We start from the raw sequence: 17,063 nt of genomic DNA on the forward strand, positions 1-17,063 counted from the left end.
CTCCCAGCATATTAAAATCCCAAACCACACCCTCCAGCTCCAGCTCTGGAGCGCCTCCCACTGCGTCTCTTAACTTTTTTTCTGGACATAACATTGAGGTCTCCAGCTGCCGTTTTGTCACGCTTGGAAGCTGTTTTCTTGCATTTCTTTTTCAAATTGTCACCCACCAATTTCCCTTTTCACAGTCACATCTGGAACTCCATTCATCTTTGTGTCCCTCCACTCCAAACTTGGTAAGTAAACTCAGCATTTTTTAGTTTGCATTTTTTTTTGGTTTGACTGCCGGAGCTGTCTGTATGGGATTCATGTCCCATTCAAACCCATTGTACTTGTGAACTGCTTCTTAAACACACCAGTAACTCTATTATAAGGACGAACTGTCCTTATTCAACCTGCTAGTGTTGAAGATAGTAGCCTAGATTAAAATATTAAACAATTCCTGCTCTGTCTGGATATTTAGGTGTCTCTTTAAAAATGAAGGTGTTTATTTTTCTTCATAACCCATCACACAGTAGTTTTAAGGAGCCCTTCCTGTGGGTATTTTAACACATCATAACTTCTCTTCTCTTCTAAAGTTTTGTTGGAAATGAAAGGGGCGTTGTCAGGCACCAGTGTGTGCGTCTATGAGTATTTAGTGCGGCGTTGCGAGGGAAGATAATGTTCTGTTTTTTCAATGGACACAGGAAACGTGTGTGTGTGTGTGTGTGTGTGTGTGCCTGTGAGTGGACCTTTCACTGAACTTAAGAGTATCTCTAAGTCCTGCCCATATGGCAACACTAAATTCAATGAATATCTTATGGAGATCTGTATGTAGTTTGCAGTGACCATGCCTTGACATAGTTCATTTCATCACCACTGCTGCTTCTTTACAAAAAGTTTAAGTTTTGTAATTTGCTGTAGAATTAAATGAGTGTAAATGTGTTATTATTCAGACTATTCATGTTTCCTGCAAGTTGAGCTTTAACGCTGAATTCCTGTCTCACATTTATGACTGAGTTGCATTTTGATTGAGGCACTTCATCACTGTTGCATCCTCCCTTCACCTCGGAGCGCCCTCTTGTGGGCAGCTGTGTCCAGGTTTTTCGTGGTTAAGAGGAGATTTTTCTGACAGGGCTGCAGAAATGGAGAGTCATCCTCATCAGGCAGTGTTTGCTTTGGAGCTTGCAGTCTGAGGAAAGCCCTGACATTTTGGCAATTGCGCGAAGATTAAATGTCATGAGAAATGAGGAGGTTACAAATACCGAACAGTCTGTTGGAAACTAATTTGCATCCCCCTGCTGACATGCAGTTATACACTGCTCCTCACAGCGCATGGAAAAACGCAGAGATGGATGACAAAAGGACAGAAGGGAGATTCTGGTGCTGAGCATGAAAGTGTAATCCACTCCGACACACATTACACGCAAGTTGTGAGCTTCTTGTGTGGGCTGGTCAAAGTGAAACCCCCCTCAAATCCTTTTATATTACATTACATACAGTAATAAAAGGTCAAACATCCTATTTTATTAAATGCAACTGGAGAAAGCCACTCGTAATAAAACTACAAACATCTTCTATCCCAACTTTTAATTAAGTTTTATGAGCCCCACGCTCATCAGACACACAAATGAAGTGTGACGCAACCACTAACGCAGACTAAATGAATGCAAGAATGAAAGTTTAATGTCTGAGAATGTTCACAAAGCCACATCCTTTGGACTCAGGAAGGCCGATATTCAGCATTTACCAATTATCGTTATCGGTGATTTTCCTGTTAGATTGCCTATAAAGTAAACTAATTTAAAAATGTGGCTTCGATGCAGCATCCTATCGCACAATATTCTACCACACAAAAAACAATAGCTGATGGGTTATACGTCACAAATAATAGCCTATAAACACTGAATAATCTGGTAAAATACTCAAGTAAAGTACCTCAAAATTGTACTTAAGAACAATAATTGTACTTCACTGGTTGTTAATATATATCCCAAATATTGGTTTTCAGACTCCTTGATTTCTAATAATCAGTATCGGTATAGGCTGTGAATGAGCCATATCGGTCAACCCCTCATGAAATTTACTACAAATTGTTACTATTACTACATTAAGCGCCTTTAAAGATGCAAAATGTGAGAATTTTTGATGAAAACATTCAAAAATTAACTATATTATCAACAGAATGCATGCTAACCAACTAGCCACTCCCCTGGTCCCCGAGGTCCCAGTCTGAACCCCTAGCTGCACGGCTAACTGAGGCCGCGGTTAGCAGCAACCCTATTTGTTTTGAGTATGAATTTGACAGGTGGCCAACTCTTACATGTTGCGCCTTTAAACGCAGGGCCCCAGTGTTAATTTGAAAGTATTTACTCTGAATGGGGAAGGATGGGAGGAGGTTTGTGATATTTGATAGGAGGAGGATTTGTCAGGGGGTTACTGTGAGATTTTGAAAGGAGTTGAACTATCAGGGAACAGGTGTGATGGGACTGAAAGTAGAATAGAAAAATGGAGGAGCATGGCGGGATCTCCTTTTGACCATCAGGTGTTCACCAACTTCTTCTCTGCCATGTGGGAGTCATTACTCAGCGCTGTCACTGCAGGAATGTGTGTATAAACGGACTCTGTCTCTCACACACACACCTAAAAACCATGTTAGTGTCCAACATGAAAGAATTCCTGTGTCAGAGGGAAGTCTTTAAACCCAGCATGAAAACAGTTGTGTGCATGGGTGTGCGTCTCTGTGTGCTCATTTATCAGCTTTTTGTAGGTTCCTGATTCCTGAAGGAGGCGTGAAGCACACGAACACACACACACACACACACACACACACACACACACACACACACACACACACACACACACACACACGAGCACACACAAGCACACACACTGTACTCCTTTGCAATGTCGTAGGCTTCATTATCGTGCAGAATGATGTATGCCTGCAGATCCTCTATTCTCTCCTATGCAACAGAACTCAACATTGCTCAAATAGTTTCCTTTATTATGTCGTAAATGTCCAATTATTAGGTTTGTGTTGCCAATAATAAAAGTCTCATGACTGTTATGAAAGACTATGTTTGTAACGACAGTGTTGTTGTCTCATGTCAAATCTGAAAGAATCATTTGTTTGCACTTATAATCAACTTACAATTCAAATGGACAAAAGTAGTCTGGTGGTACGGCAGCGGGTACTTCTGTATCTTTCGCCAGATGGCAGCAGGATGTTGTGTTTGTTCACGCCAACCTTTTCAGAAAGGACTTTCCACTCTTCTCGCATTTAGATTGTATATAGTGAGAAACAACGTAACCGTGTTGTGTTACGTGAAAGTCAGTCCACTGAATTCATGTATGTGATCGACCGGTTATCGGCCTGGCCAGTTATCAGATCTGATGTTTTTTTTTTGTCACTTTGCTGTTAAAATAATTTATTTTAAATGTAGGACTTAGGCTCTGATGCCAAATTAAGTATTAATCATCTTTGTCTGTAGAGTAACTCAAGTTAAGATAAATGCAGTGAAATGAAAAAGTACAATACTTCCTCCAAAATGTAGTGTATAAAGTAGTAGAAAATGGAAATACTCAAGTTAAGTACAAGTATTTCAAAATCGTACTTCAGTCAATCACTCAGCAACAATCCATCACGGGTTAATTATAAATTGCTCTCTAGAGGGGGGCCTTTTAAATCAAGATGTTATGATTGTACAATGCTCAGTAGTCGATGACTGTCAGCCATTGGCTAATCAATTTCAATTATCGGTGATAAGTCCCCTCAATTATTAATAATCTGTATCAGCCCTGAAAAACCATATCAGTTGATAGCTACCATGAACAGTAAAGTGGGAAAAGCTTTGACTGAAGAAGCACAATGCAGGGCTGATGCTGACAAGCCTGAGATGTTCTTAAATGCTTCTGTATTCAAAGTCAAACCTTGGTTTTATCCTCCTCGGTCGAAGAAAGGCTGCACTTCTTGTCTGCATTTTAGGGGACAAGTGAGACGGGACACACGGCCACGTTTGTACAATACATGGAGACACCCTGAGGCCAAACTGTCAAATAATTTGCTTTGCTAATGCTAATGCTAAAGATGTGCAAATAGTCAAGTTGACTCTGCATCTTTCATGCAGCCAGTTCTTGTCTGTGGAAGGAAGGCCTCGTTACATTAATCAAATCCGTAATGTAAAGGATTATAGCTGTCGCACTGGCTAATCTTGTTATATTTCTAATTTGGTACTTTGGTGACATCATACATCCTCAAAACTCTGTGTGTGTGCGTGTGTGTGTGTACAGTTGTGTGCTCTTCCTAAACACAGCTTTGTTTGGCCGCTGGCATCGCTCCAGGGGAGATGTGCCTTTTGTGTTGTCTTTAAAAATAAGTCTTTGCTCGGTTATTGTTGTTATGTACACATACCCTCGCACACACACACGCATGCACACACACACACACACGCACGCTTTAACACAAATTAATGCAATTTCGATACTGTTGGGCCACGCCTGGGTGAAACAAATTGCAAAAACAGAGCATGAATCTAAACTCAAGCTGCAATATGTAGCGTTCATGAAACAAATATAAGGTAAGGTGGGAGGTATAAAATGTTGCATTGGTTTTAAGTGGTGCGATGGATCTGTTCGAAGGGTTCCTGCAAAACAAAATGAGGAACTCGAGACTGAGCGAATCCCAACAGCTATTCCAGATTGAGGGTTTCGAGGAGGAAATGTTGAATATTGAGTCTGGACTGTGCGACCTCATCAGGGGCCAGAGGGCTCCACTGGAAGCCTTTTCCTTGCCTTCCTCTCTTCCTCAATTAGTTTTTCCATGGCCAAAGACAGAAAGGGAAAGAGAGAGAGAGATACAGAGAAAGAGAGAGTGGGACAGTGAGAGAGACGGGGGAGTGAGATTCAGAGGCCCAGTTAAGTCTGTGGCTTTGTGTTTTATGAAAAGAGTAAAAAAAAAGGACATTAAAAGTCAGCATTTTCCACCAGGCAAGGGAATCAGTCGGCAGACACACACACACACACACACACACACACTTGCACCGAGTCCCCCAGCCTCCTATTATAAGGCTGAGTGGAGAGGAGGAATGGTAGCATTTGTGCCTGTTTGTCAGAGTGTGAGGTGGCTGGAGTCCAAGTCCATCAACCTTTGTGAAGACACAAAACGACAGTAATGTCATTATTGTCTTATTTGTATTTGTGTCCACATGAAGGTGACATCAAGCAAACACAAAACAGGATAATATGCTTCAAGTGACATGTCATGTGGTGTAATGCTGCTGTCTTTCCATTACGGCTTTACCAAAGAGTTCGTAACGCTACCGTCAGTAGCTGACCCTTATAGGAATGAAAACAAAACTTTTTGGGGTGGTTGAACAAATGCTTTATTATAATTTCACACAAATTATGTCCTTACAGACATGAAACTTGAAAATACTTTGACATTTTTAATAACACTAATACAGTAGAATTCAATAGCGTGGATAAGTAAATGGACATGGTATGATAAATATCGGTTTTCATACCAAAGTATATCTTGAAGCTGGTCTACCGCTATCGACAAAAACAAAATCATTGATTCTGATGATCAGACGACCCGTAGTATACTGTATATAAAAACGTATTTAACATCAGATACTTTAAGACTTTACTCAAGTACTATTCATATGGGTGAATTTCACTTTTACCAAAGTGATATTTTAACATGAAAGCTTTACTTTTACTCAAATATGACTTTTCGGTCCTTTTTACAAGACTGGCCAAAAACAACATCCAAAAACCTTTTTGCTTCCAGCTTCCCACACACAAAGGGAGGAACACTTTGTATTAACAGGGCGCGTTAACCACAATAACAGAAAATCTACTTGGTTTTAACACTATTAAAATTCAGGATTTTGGTTTTTAGAGTGATGATGACGACAGACATTTGAAACTTCAGACTTTATTGCCCTAAATGCATCACCCTCACAGTGAAAAATATTAGTTTGCAGTCTCTGTGTGTTCATGAATGACTCGAGTGATGACTGATGAATAAAGCATTGTCTCTCACTTGGATTATCAGGACTGTTAGCCACATATTCTGCTGATTGACACGCCACAGCTGAGGCAGTTTGTCTGTTATGATAGATGAGGCATGAAGATCTGTGAAATTAGTGTTATGCATACCAGACTAGCGCGGCTAATGTACTCAGCATGCATGTGGATGTGTGCTGTGTGTGTGTGTGTCTGCAGCTGTTGCCTGGTGTCAGGGGCAGTTATCAGCGCTTTCACACTTTACTACGAGCGGCAGCACCATTCCCAGGGACCCCTGAGGAGCACACAGCTCCATGTTCAGGTTTATTACTCCAGAGAATCACACTACACACAAAGTAATGACCAAAGGAAATACTCATCATAGTAATGACAATAATAAATACACAAAATGTGTAGTTTTTGCTTCTATGTGAGCATTACAGTTGGAAGAATCAAATGAATAAATCATTTTCTAATATAAACCCCCACAAAGGGGGCATGTATACATTTATGCCTGCAGTCTGCACAGCTCGAATCAACTTCATTCATCTGAACTGCGCCTGTGAGTCACTCCTCTGTGAGTTTTCTCAGAAGGCTCGATATCTGCGGCTTTGTGTAGTTTATTTGTCCGTGTGTACGCTCAGTCAGTGTGTGTGCGCGTTTACGCTCATGTTTTTGTTTTTCTCGCTTCCCTCCATTTCTCTCCAATGGGGTGTCCTTTTATTTCTGTCTGTCTCCTCCCTCCCTCTCTCTCTCTCCTCCCTTTTCCTCGTCTCTTCACTGAGACGAGAAGGCAGCTGCGGATGGAATCAGATCCAGCTGTGTGTTGGTGTGTGTGTGTGTGTTTGTGTGTGTGTGTGTGTGTGTACATGTCTGGGAGATTATTTGTGGCTCCAAAGAATGTTCCTCGCAGGTCAGATTAGACTCAAATACCAAAGAAATGCTTTATAATAGATGCGCTGAATTTAGTTTTTGGCTGCTACCTTGTCCTCTTTTTGAAGTCTGACCGGCCACCCTGAACAAACAGTTATTATAAAATGTTAAAAACGGCTGACTTTGTGGGAGTTAATGTAGCTCTAAGGCTATAAAAATCAGACCTCTTAGATGCTGCTGCAGGTCCTTAAAATAAGTTTGGGTCTCACATTTCCACCCAGTTTGACCTGTCACCCACACACCACTTCATGTTCACACACATCCTGTGAGGGCTGCAACCAACCATTATTTTCATTATTGATGCTGAGTATTTTCACGATGAATCGATTATTCATTAAGTCCATAAAATGACAAAAAAGGGAAAAATGCTCGTCACGATTTCCCAGAGTTCAATGTGACATCTTTTAATCACTTCCTTTGTCCAACCAACAGTCCAAAACCCAAAGTCTCTTCATTTACTTCATTTAAAAGAAAAGCAACAAATCTTCACATTTAAGGAGCTGGAACCTTGACATGTTTTGCTTGAAAAATGACTGAAAAGATTTATAGATTATCAAAATAGTTGGCAATTAAATTGCTTTCAATCAATAGATTGACTAATCGTAACATTTTAAAAAAAAAATATGCACAGTGACTATATTAAAGGGGCAATTTGTAAGAATTGACCACCTGTTGAATTTATACTCGAAATCAAAGGGGGGCAGCATATCATCGGAGTAACCGCTAACTGCTGCCAACTGTAGCTGCCATCAGCTAGTTAGCTCAGTTAGCCATGCAGCTAGCCGTGGGAGCGCTGAGCATCAGGGGATTGTTGGCGTTTACACCGCTACTTCAGGAGCTTTGTACTATGATGGGCGAAGGTTAGCTGGTTAGCATGCTATCTGCAGTAAATATCTTAGACGTCATTCATAAGTCATTCTTTATATTATGTTGATTATTTTAGTTGAATTTTGGATGTTTTTAACTAAAATTCTGACAAATGGCATCTTTAAAACATTCAAAAATTAACCAAAATCATCAACAGAATGTGATGAAATAACAATTTTGAAGTTATGTCAAAGCATGCTAACAAGCTGGCTCTCTCTCTCCCAGAGGTCCAAAGCTCATAGCTGCATGGCTAACTGAGCTAAAAAGGTCATAATAGCTACGGTCATTGATATATAAACAGAATATAGTTATCAGCAGTTAGCAGTGACTCTGGTGATATGCTGCCCCCTATTTGTTGGGAATTTAACAGGTGGCCAGTTCTCGCATAATGCGCCTTTAAAGCTGAAAACTCTGTGCTGTGTTTTGTATGCTATTTCAGTACAAAGTATTTATAGGCCGACATTGCTTATTGCACATTGTTTATGTTAAGGACATGTTTTGACATATTAAACGCACGTGACCAGCTTCAGCTCCCCTTGTGCCGCATTCCTATTTCTTCCTCACACAGTTTCAGGTGCAAATTAATGTGCTTGTTGCCAGGTTATTGTCTTCTTCAGGTTCATTCTCGAGAGCGCTATGATCGGGAGCATTTGGCAAGAAAAACTGCCGCTGTTTACATTCCTGTCTAAACCCCAAAGTGTATAGCTCACTTTTGATGTTTCCACGCCTCCGTTTTACTATTTACCCCCTCGTTCAACCTCCCTCCAGCTCAGACAGGGAGGGCCTATCCTCTGGCACACCCTGCAGCCACATCATGCTCGCACACAAAAACCGTGGCCTGCTTCCTGTCGGCGGGGAGAGGCTGTTTTTACTGTGACTCCATTTTGGCGGAGAGGGCTAATTCCTCTGCTGTCTGGCGCTGCGTACGTGTGTGAATGTGTGTATGTGTGCGTGTGTGTGTGTGCCTGCACTCACATGTGCTTTTAAACATGTTTGTGTCTCTGCCTGCTCAGTGCCTGAACTTCTTTGGTGGCAGTCACTGAAATCAAACTCGTACTATCCCCACAGGGTAGTTAGATGAGTTGGATGTGTACAGTGTACACACACACACAGAGAGAGAGAGGGAAAGGTGGTGTTAGAGATGATGACTTAACTCTGCATTTGTATTGTAGGCAGTAAAACAGCATTTAAAGCCATGCTGTAAAAGTGTTGGAAATAAATTAATTCTAGATTTCAGATTTTGTGATTATTCGCAGCGATGAATGTTGCTGACAAAGCATTTAACATGCTGAGCGAAGCCCTTTCCTGGGTTTCAAGATTCAGGATTCAATTTCTTATTGTCATTGTGTAAAACAATGAAACAGTGACACGAACAAGTTACTAAGAATAAAATAAGCATTGAAAGGATTGTCAACACTTAATTCAGACATCCAAAATAAATAGATACAAAGAAATCGTCAGCAGATATCAAATAAATAAAGGACAGATAGTGACATTACTGTTGTACAGTCCTCCATTGTTAGAGTTCAGAAACAGAAGAAAATCAAGGGAGACGATCATATCTTAAGCTGAAGCTCATAAACACACACACACAGACACACACACACACACACACACACGCCTGTTATGACTGTCAACACTGTTGTCTGTGGCCACACACATCTGGGCATTTAGTTTGTGTCAAAATGCTACGAATACCAAGGTCATGCTGCAAAAACAAAGGAAAAAGCTGACATTTGTCTAGCGTTGCAACATTTAACGCATTACTTGTCAACTAGATTAATAACTATTGCTATTGCTGAGTAATGTTTTTAGGTTTCTTTACTTCTATGAGTATGAACTGAATATCGTTGGGTTGTGGACAAAACAAGACATCTTTCACATTTTATGGTCAAACAACTAATGGGTTAGTAGAGAAAATAATCGACAGACTCATCATAAATGAAAATAAATGTTAGTTGCAGCCTTTGACCCAGTACCTTAAGAGTTCATTTTCAGCAGGGATGCCTACACTTTTTCTGTTAGAGGGCCAAAACTGAAACTTAATGGTGGACCACGGGCCGAATGCAAGTGCCTATTGTGTTAAGATGCAGAATGGTACTATATGGAGGCCCAGAGAGGCAAGTGAGAAAAAGAGATTGATGATGGTGATACATTCTCCAAGTCTGATCAAAACAGTTTTCTCTTCTGTGTTGATGAAAGAAGAGATTAAAAAAATGTTTTGTTAGGATAATATCTTGAAGTTCCCCATTTCTTTCAGTTGCCTCTCAGGGCTTCAACAGTTGTTTGGGCAGCCCTGATTTACAGTATGTCAACCTTGCTCCTGGTTTGAAAGGGTTGACCCCACACCTCCTTAGCATCACTTTTAGCATCTCGATGCACGGGCATTCTTGGTATCACTGGATGAAATAGTCTGTTAATGCTGCCATGCTAATGCAGCATGTTATATTCCTGTCCGTGCTGAGACCGCAGAGCACGGACTGCCCATTTGAAGATGTAAACAGTCGACTCCTGTCTTCTATCAACAAGTCACAGTCAGGATTACGGCTTTCAATCACTGCAGAGTAAACACCACACACCCACATACTGAACACACACACACATGGTTTGGCATACATACTGTATAGACACATTTCACCTCGTATCTCAGTAGCCATTTGCGTAATTTGAGGGGAGACTGAAAAGATCACTCTGGCTGTTTCATTAACCCTGCATTCTCACAGTTGTTTGGAAATGTTGCAGAAGTCTGGAGTCTGCGTATATGCTTCATTCATCTCAGATATTCAACAGATTTTTTTCTTTAAGCCATTAAACGTTTTGTTTAAAATGACTGCAGATCAAGATATGCTTTCTGAGTTTGTGCTACAAGTTCTTATAAACAACTACCAAGTAGGGCCCCTGCAATAGTTTTATCTGTGTGGTTAATGTTTGCTGATGACACAAGAGGGATTCATATTTCATGTATTTGCGTTTGTCATTAAAGTATTACATGTCGCTCCCAACAGATTCCTCTCTTGTGAAGGACTTGATCCACCGCTGACCCCTGCAGACTAGCCTGTGTGTGACAACCAGCATTAACGCACAAAAGCAGGATTGTCATCCACCCAAAGCTGAAACGCTTTCTCCACATTGACAGTGAGAGACGCACATAGCTACCGAAGCAGCCTGCGAGATATTCAACTGGCCTGACCAACGGGCAACGACCTGCAGACAAGTTAACCACACAGAAGGGCAGCCATGTTGATCATCTTAGCCTTCATCATCCTCTTCCACCTGGCTGCAGCCATCCTCCTCTTTGTTGCAACCATTCACAATGTGAGTATAGACCAAGAGGGAACATATAAGAGCATGGCAGTGCAGGACAATTTCATCACCTCTGTGTCCTTCCCTGATGTAGGCATGGTGGGTGGTGTCACATGCTGGACTTGATGTGATCTACACCGACCTGTGGTACTCCTGTAACGCCACCTGCTATCCTGTGGAGAACAGCCATACTGTTGAAGCAGGTAGGACAGTATGTGTGTGCTCTTTGTGTGCAGAACAAATATCTCACTTTTTCTTATTTTTACTAAATCATGTTTTCTTAATGTGTCCTGGAATTATTTGTCAAATTGGTGTTGGGATATTAAATTTAAAGGGTAACTCCACCAATTTTACATATCAAAATGTGTTTACAGATCTTGAGGAGTACTAAAAAAAAGTAGTATAAAGCCTTTTGTGGCTCCAGAGGAAGCTGCATGTAATCTGATAAATTGCCTCCAGTGATGTCACTCATTTAAGATTTGGTATTTTTGTCATGAGGTGAATGTTTGAAGTATATCTTCTGACGCCACCTGTCCTCTGTCACATCTCCCCTCAGCCTATCTGCAGGCCGTCCAGGCCACAATGATCCTGGCCACCATTTTATGTTGCGTCAGCTTCTTCGTCTTCATCCTCCAGCTCTTCAGACTCCAACAAGGAGAGAGATTCATTTTCACTGCTATCATCCAGCTATTGGCCTGTGAGTGACACACACGCACGCACACGCACACACACACACTGCGAACTTTACCTTTCTTTATTTTTCATTTCAAGGTCTGGTTAGGTTAAGGCACAAAAAACACTTGGTAAGTGTTAGGAAAAAGCCATGTTTTGGCTTTCCTTGTTCTGTTGCCACAAACGTGGCTCTTCAACATCAACGTCCTGTTAAAAATATCCAGTGATTTACAGCTTGCAAAACTTGAAACACTGTTTTGAACAGTGGTGTCTGGCTTTGTAGTCATCTCACCTATCTGTCACGCCACCACCATCTCCTTCACCTCTTGAATGTGAATGTGAAATGACACGTATTTTAGAAACGTCAATATGACACGTATGAAACATACAAATTCGAACGTATCCATGATTTGCAGAAACATAAAATGAAACATAGAAACATAAAAATGATTTTATTCTGGTGTCAAAAAAAAAGTCAAATTATTTCTTAAAGTGGCACCAACTGGCTGTAGGAGACAAATGGTTGACTCTTTCAGAACACTCTTGACATTCCTCCATCTGTCATCTCTCCGGTGTAACTCTTATCTTCCTCCTCCTCTCTCCTCCTCTAGCTCTATGCGTGATGATAGCAGCTTCCATCTACACAGCTCAGAAACACAGCTTTCACGTGCCCAGTCTTCAGAAAGGCTACTACGGCTCCTCCTACGTCCTGGCCTGGATCAGCTTCCCCATGACTCTCATCAGCGGCCTCATGTACCTGGTGCTCAGGAAACGCAAATAGATGTGACGGGCTTGACAGAAAGATATTCAAATACATAAATAGGAACACTTGGACATACACTTTTCCCTCAGCAAACACGTATGCACACATTGTCGTTATAGATTTTATGATATGACCGGAGGTAAGGAAATACAACACAAATCACTAAAATGTCAAGTCTCAGGTTCAGAAAATTTCAATATAGAGCACTCAGCAACACATTTTTTCCACCGTGCATCCCAAATAGTCTCACCCCTCCACTGATGATATATCGTTCTCACTGAATGTGGCAAAGATCCGTGAGGACCCTCCAGACTCTGTGTGTTCAGTTAACGGCCCTACAATACACGTTTTCCCTCTGAAGCACTGCTGTCTGACCCACTGTTAATTGGGTAATGCTTGTTTATCTGTTTTCATGCTTGACAGTCACTAAAATGTGTTTTTAAAAACATTTATGGTCAAACAAACACCACAATTCATAATTAATCAGCATTGAATAGTTTACAAAGATTACATTGACTGTATACAGTATAAAAATGGACGACATTACAGCTCTCCAGAAGTGAGGCCAAAATATCTTTATCGCCACCCTGTGGCTGGCTGCAGTGTAGATCATAAACCCCTCCTGCTCCATGTTAGCAGATGGGACATGGGTCAAACTAAAAACACAAAGTAAAAACCGTTAGCTAGTTAGCTCAGTTAGCTCAGTTAGCTGCAGTCCTATTAGCTGACTCTGCCCAGACCGGAAGCTCAGAGCACTGGAGGAATGGTGGTGTTTAAAGTGCTAGCTGGTTAGCATGCTATCTTCAGTAGATATCTCTGCAGTACAGTACATAAACGTCTTTGACATATAATAATAATAGTTTTGTTACTTTTTGAATGTTTTTAACAAAAAATCTCATATATTGCACCTTTAATAAGCTATTTGACGCTATAAAAAGGTGGTAAACACCGTGAGTGACAGTTCAGCCCTGCTCAAGATTGAGCGGCTGGGTGTATGGGCGGGAACTCGATACAGTGACATCACCAGCACAATATGGCAGCACTTGTTTTTGGGATATTTTGGCTTCATTTTTGCACAATGGAAGTGGAGATGTGTCGTCCATCTTTATATGTATCAAATTGCAAATTTGGATCAGCAAATGCACCCGACAGGCTCCTTGTTGTATTCAGTGAGCACATAGCTTCCCTCTCAAATTCTCACTTTCCCCCTCAGCCATTACATGAGCAGTGTCCCGACATACTAATTTGTCATCTGCTTCCTACCACCATTCATAGGAACCGGTCAGAAACATCCCATCAAGAAAGTTAAAAGTTGAAGACAAACTGGGAGATTTGTCTTACTGGGACACTTTCCAAAGGGTCCATACGTTTTTTCTTTTCTTTTTCTTCTGTGAATCTGCAGTCAACGGAATTTATTTTGTACATATTTGCCGTGTATGTATAGTTAATTGCCAAAAACTTATTTCTAAGACTGAAATAATGAAATTATATATATAAAAAGAAAAAAAAAACTGAGAATCTTATGTTAACCATAGCTTACAGGAAGTGTAGTGGAGCAGTTGTAGTAGTAATATGTAGGATTTTAACCCCGTTGTTGTTTGTATTCTTGTGTTACTGACTTGTGTTTTGACGGTGATAAAAGGAACCAATGATGTGCTGTGATGTTTGGGATTTCAAATGACGACATAGAAACGTGCAAACTTGAACTAAGAATGAACATTTCTTTGTTATTGTTCTGCTTTTTTTTTGTTTTTGTTTATTTTTGTTCACAGCCTCACTAAGAAAAGGACAAAAGCTATTTATTGTTGAGAACCACTGTTGTGTATTTTAGCATCATGTGACTGAGGATGTATGAAGTAATCAAGTCTTGCTATGTTTTTCCCTACCATTCATTTGGTCCATTACTGAAACACCCCCATGCACATGTTATGCTCCTGTGCTCTGGCATTTAACAACAATAAATTTGTTACTGTATTGTTCCTGTCACCAATTCCCAGAACATTGTGTAAACTTGTCTTTTCCTCTTTCCCGTGTTGGTTTGGATGGTAAAACAGTGAATAGAGACCAGCTGGGTATTAACTTTGCAGCTGCTAGGACTTAAAACATTTCTAGGACACAAATAATATAAAGAAGCAAAGAGCCGGTTCAGCTTGGACTTGTCGGCTCGTTCAGAGGCGATCTGAATCGTTATGAGGATTCAGGAAAATACACGGAAGTGAAGAAGTCTCAAGATGATACTTGAAAATGATCGAAACAAGACTTTTGAGGCTAAGATTGTGATGTTTGTTTTTCTCTTAAGAGTTTATCTAAAGAATATGCCTCCTGTTTGCCTAGTTGTTGTTTTTGAGCAAATCCCTTTATATCCTATATCGAAATGAAAAGCAAGTTATCGTAACAGAAACGGCTTGATTTTTTTTTTTTTTTGACTGTTTATTAAAGATTATGTTTAGTTTGGATTTATTTGGTTGAGCTTTTCTGATTTCAAAACATATCTAAATTTAGAGTAAATAAAGTACTTGGACTTAAGTTCTGTGCAAACACAGCAGCTTCACTTCTACTCTTGATTCGGAATTGGAAATGTTTTGGTGCATTGTTGTGTTTATTTTCCTTTAGTGTGCTTTATGTCAATGTAGATGTACTGTATCGTAGTCAAAGAACCACAGGACCATAGTGACAGAAAAAAAAAAAATCATAGGAGTTGTTGAAGCCAAAACTGTATTTAAGGGGATTTGTTTTTCTAATGCTTCATCAAGTATTAATTTCATATTGATTGAAAGTCTTTTGTTGAAATGGTTGTTGTTTTAAGAACTTAAACAACAGTTTATTTCTCTGTGTAGGATTCATCCACAAGTTTTATACGTTTGGCTTGTGTGTCATATTAAATTGGAGTGTTTCTGCTTGTTACAGGCTTATTTGCTTTCACTATTTTTGGCAGATTAAATAACAACATGCTATTTGGAAGTTCCTGTAATCTGTAAAATATTACCGTGTTTTCATGTGTTCACATGCGATCAAACTAAAATGTTTGTCTACCATTGGCACCCGGTGGACTGATAGAAAAATACACAATCTGTAGGTCATTGTTTTATAGTTTCAGACTACAGAGTAAAGCTCCTGTCAAGCACTCAAGAATGAACTTGTTTCTGCTCGGTGAATCCTGCTGCTGCTCTAATCTCGACATATTTAAAAAAACAATAATCTCCCCTGAAAGAATTTCTTGGTGCTTCCCATCTGATGTAGATCTCAATAAATGTATTTTACAATAAATAAATTTCCTTTCTGTGTGCCAAATCTATCACAGAGTCAAGTGTTAATCTGTGCCTGCATGCCCTCACATCCACTTTATTGCTGAAGATGAATATTTCACCCTATGCACTCCTGCAGTGCAATATTAGGCTTACTATTTTCCTTATTTGAGAGTAAAGTTAAAATAATCTTGCAGAGGGAATAGGTACTGACATCCATAATTCTGAGGTACCTGTACTTGAGTATTGTCATGTTCTGCTACTTAATACGGAAGCCCTAAAGGGCCATGCATTCATACATTTTATTTCCTCCGTTTTCCCGTGATAACGAGTTAATTTCATTTGATCTCGAGATCTCGAGTTATTATCTCGAAATAAACTGCCGGATAATTTTCTCGAGATCTTGAGATAACGAAACGATAGTGTAGTATATTAAATCATTGCAGGAAACATCATTCAGTGTAGCAATGTCAGAGGAGCAGGAGCATATCGATCACCACGTCACATATGTTTTCAATCAAGACCTGACACAGGCTGAAATAGCATTATGCCTTGCTATTACAGATACATTAGTGTGCATAATCTAAAAAGACGGTTAGCAAGGCTTCAGCTATATCGGCAGCGCAATCTAAGTGAGCCTGATGTCGTCATTAACTACATAGCTGACCAGCTATGTAGTTAATGAGGAGATCTCGAATTAATTATATCGTTATCTCGGGAAAACAAAGTTTCGTTATCTCGAGATCTCGAGAAAATTATCTTGTTATCTCGGGAAAACGGCAGTTGTTATTTCGAGATAATAACTCGAGATCTCCAGAAAACAAATGAAATTATCTCGTTATCTCGGGAAAACGGCAGTTGTTATTTCGAGATAATAACTCGAGATCTCGAGAAAACAAATGAAATTATCTCGTTATCACAGGAAAACGGAGGAAATAAAATGTATGAATGCATGGCCCTTTAGGGCTTCCGTAACTTAATACTTCCACTCCATGACATTTTGCAGGCAAATGTTGCACTGTTGTACTTACATTTATTTGATAAGTTACTATGCAGATTGCTGTTTCAGAGCCTAAAGTAGCTAATTTTAAATTAATTAATTAATCAGGAATCAGATCAAATATTAGCTGTCTGTGGTATGGAGATTTTCGTCTATTTATATCCATTAAAATCCACTTTTAATTAACATGGGTTTTAACTGCACTGTTTTATAAATGGAAGTTAACGTGAAGGTTTCAGAACAGTTTTAAATGTTGTTGGGGTCCCTTATCTTGAGGATATATAAAAAAAGA

The 17,063-nt window shown here is 40.0% G+C and overlaps 1 protein-coding gene across 2 annotated transcripts; it reads left to right on the forward strand.

Annotated features, from left to right (window-relative positions):
- Nucleotides 1-117: 117 nt before the first annotated feature.
- emp2 (epithelial membrane protein 2) lies at nt 118-15,821 on the forward strand. Of its 2 annotated transcripts, none has more exons than XM_073495138.1 (5): nt 118-233; nt 10,794-11,103; nt 11,186-11,294; nt 11,648-11,788; nt 12,375-15,821. In XM_073495138.1, the coding sequence occupies exons 2-5, from the start codon at nt 11,026-11,028 to the stop codon at nt 12,542-12,544; spliced, it is 498 nt and encodes a 165-aa protein (XP_073351239.1). In that variant the 5' UTR covers nt 118-233; nt 10,794-11,025; the 3' UTR covers nt 12,545-15,821. The 2 variants fall into 2 exon arrangements, with proteins under 2 accessions (XP_073351239.1, XP_073351241.1); XM_073495140.1 differs by having other exon boundaries at nt 10,925-11,103.
- Nucleotides 15,822-17,063: the final 1,242 nt, after the last annotated feature.

The sequence above is a fragment of the Pagrus major genome, chromosome 23 (assembly GCF_040436345.1).
Source record: "Pagrus major chromosome 23, Pma_NU_1.0".
Lineage (NCBI taxonomy): Eukaryota > Metazoa > Chordata > Actinopteri > Spariformes > Sparidae > Pagrus > Pagrus major.

What these genes read in the sequence shown, in the direction of transcription:
- emp2 (XM_073495138.1), top strand. Translation starts at nt 11,026, where the DNA reads ATGTTGATCATCTTAGCCTTCATCATCCTCTTCCACCTGGCTGCAGCC. An exon ending in CAGCCATACTGTTGAAGCAG is followed by an intron (nt 11,295 to 11,647) that starts GTAGGACAGTAT and finishes ATCTCCCCTCAG; the next exon opens with CCTATCTGCAGGCCGTCCAG. An exon ending in TATCATCCAGCTATTGGCCT is followed by an intron (nt 11,789 to 12,374) that starts GTGAGTGACACA and finishes CTCCTCCTCTAG; the next exon opens with CTCTATGCGTGATGATAGCA.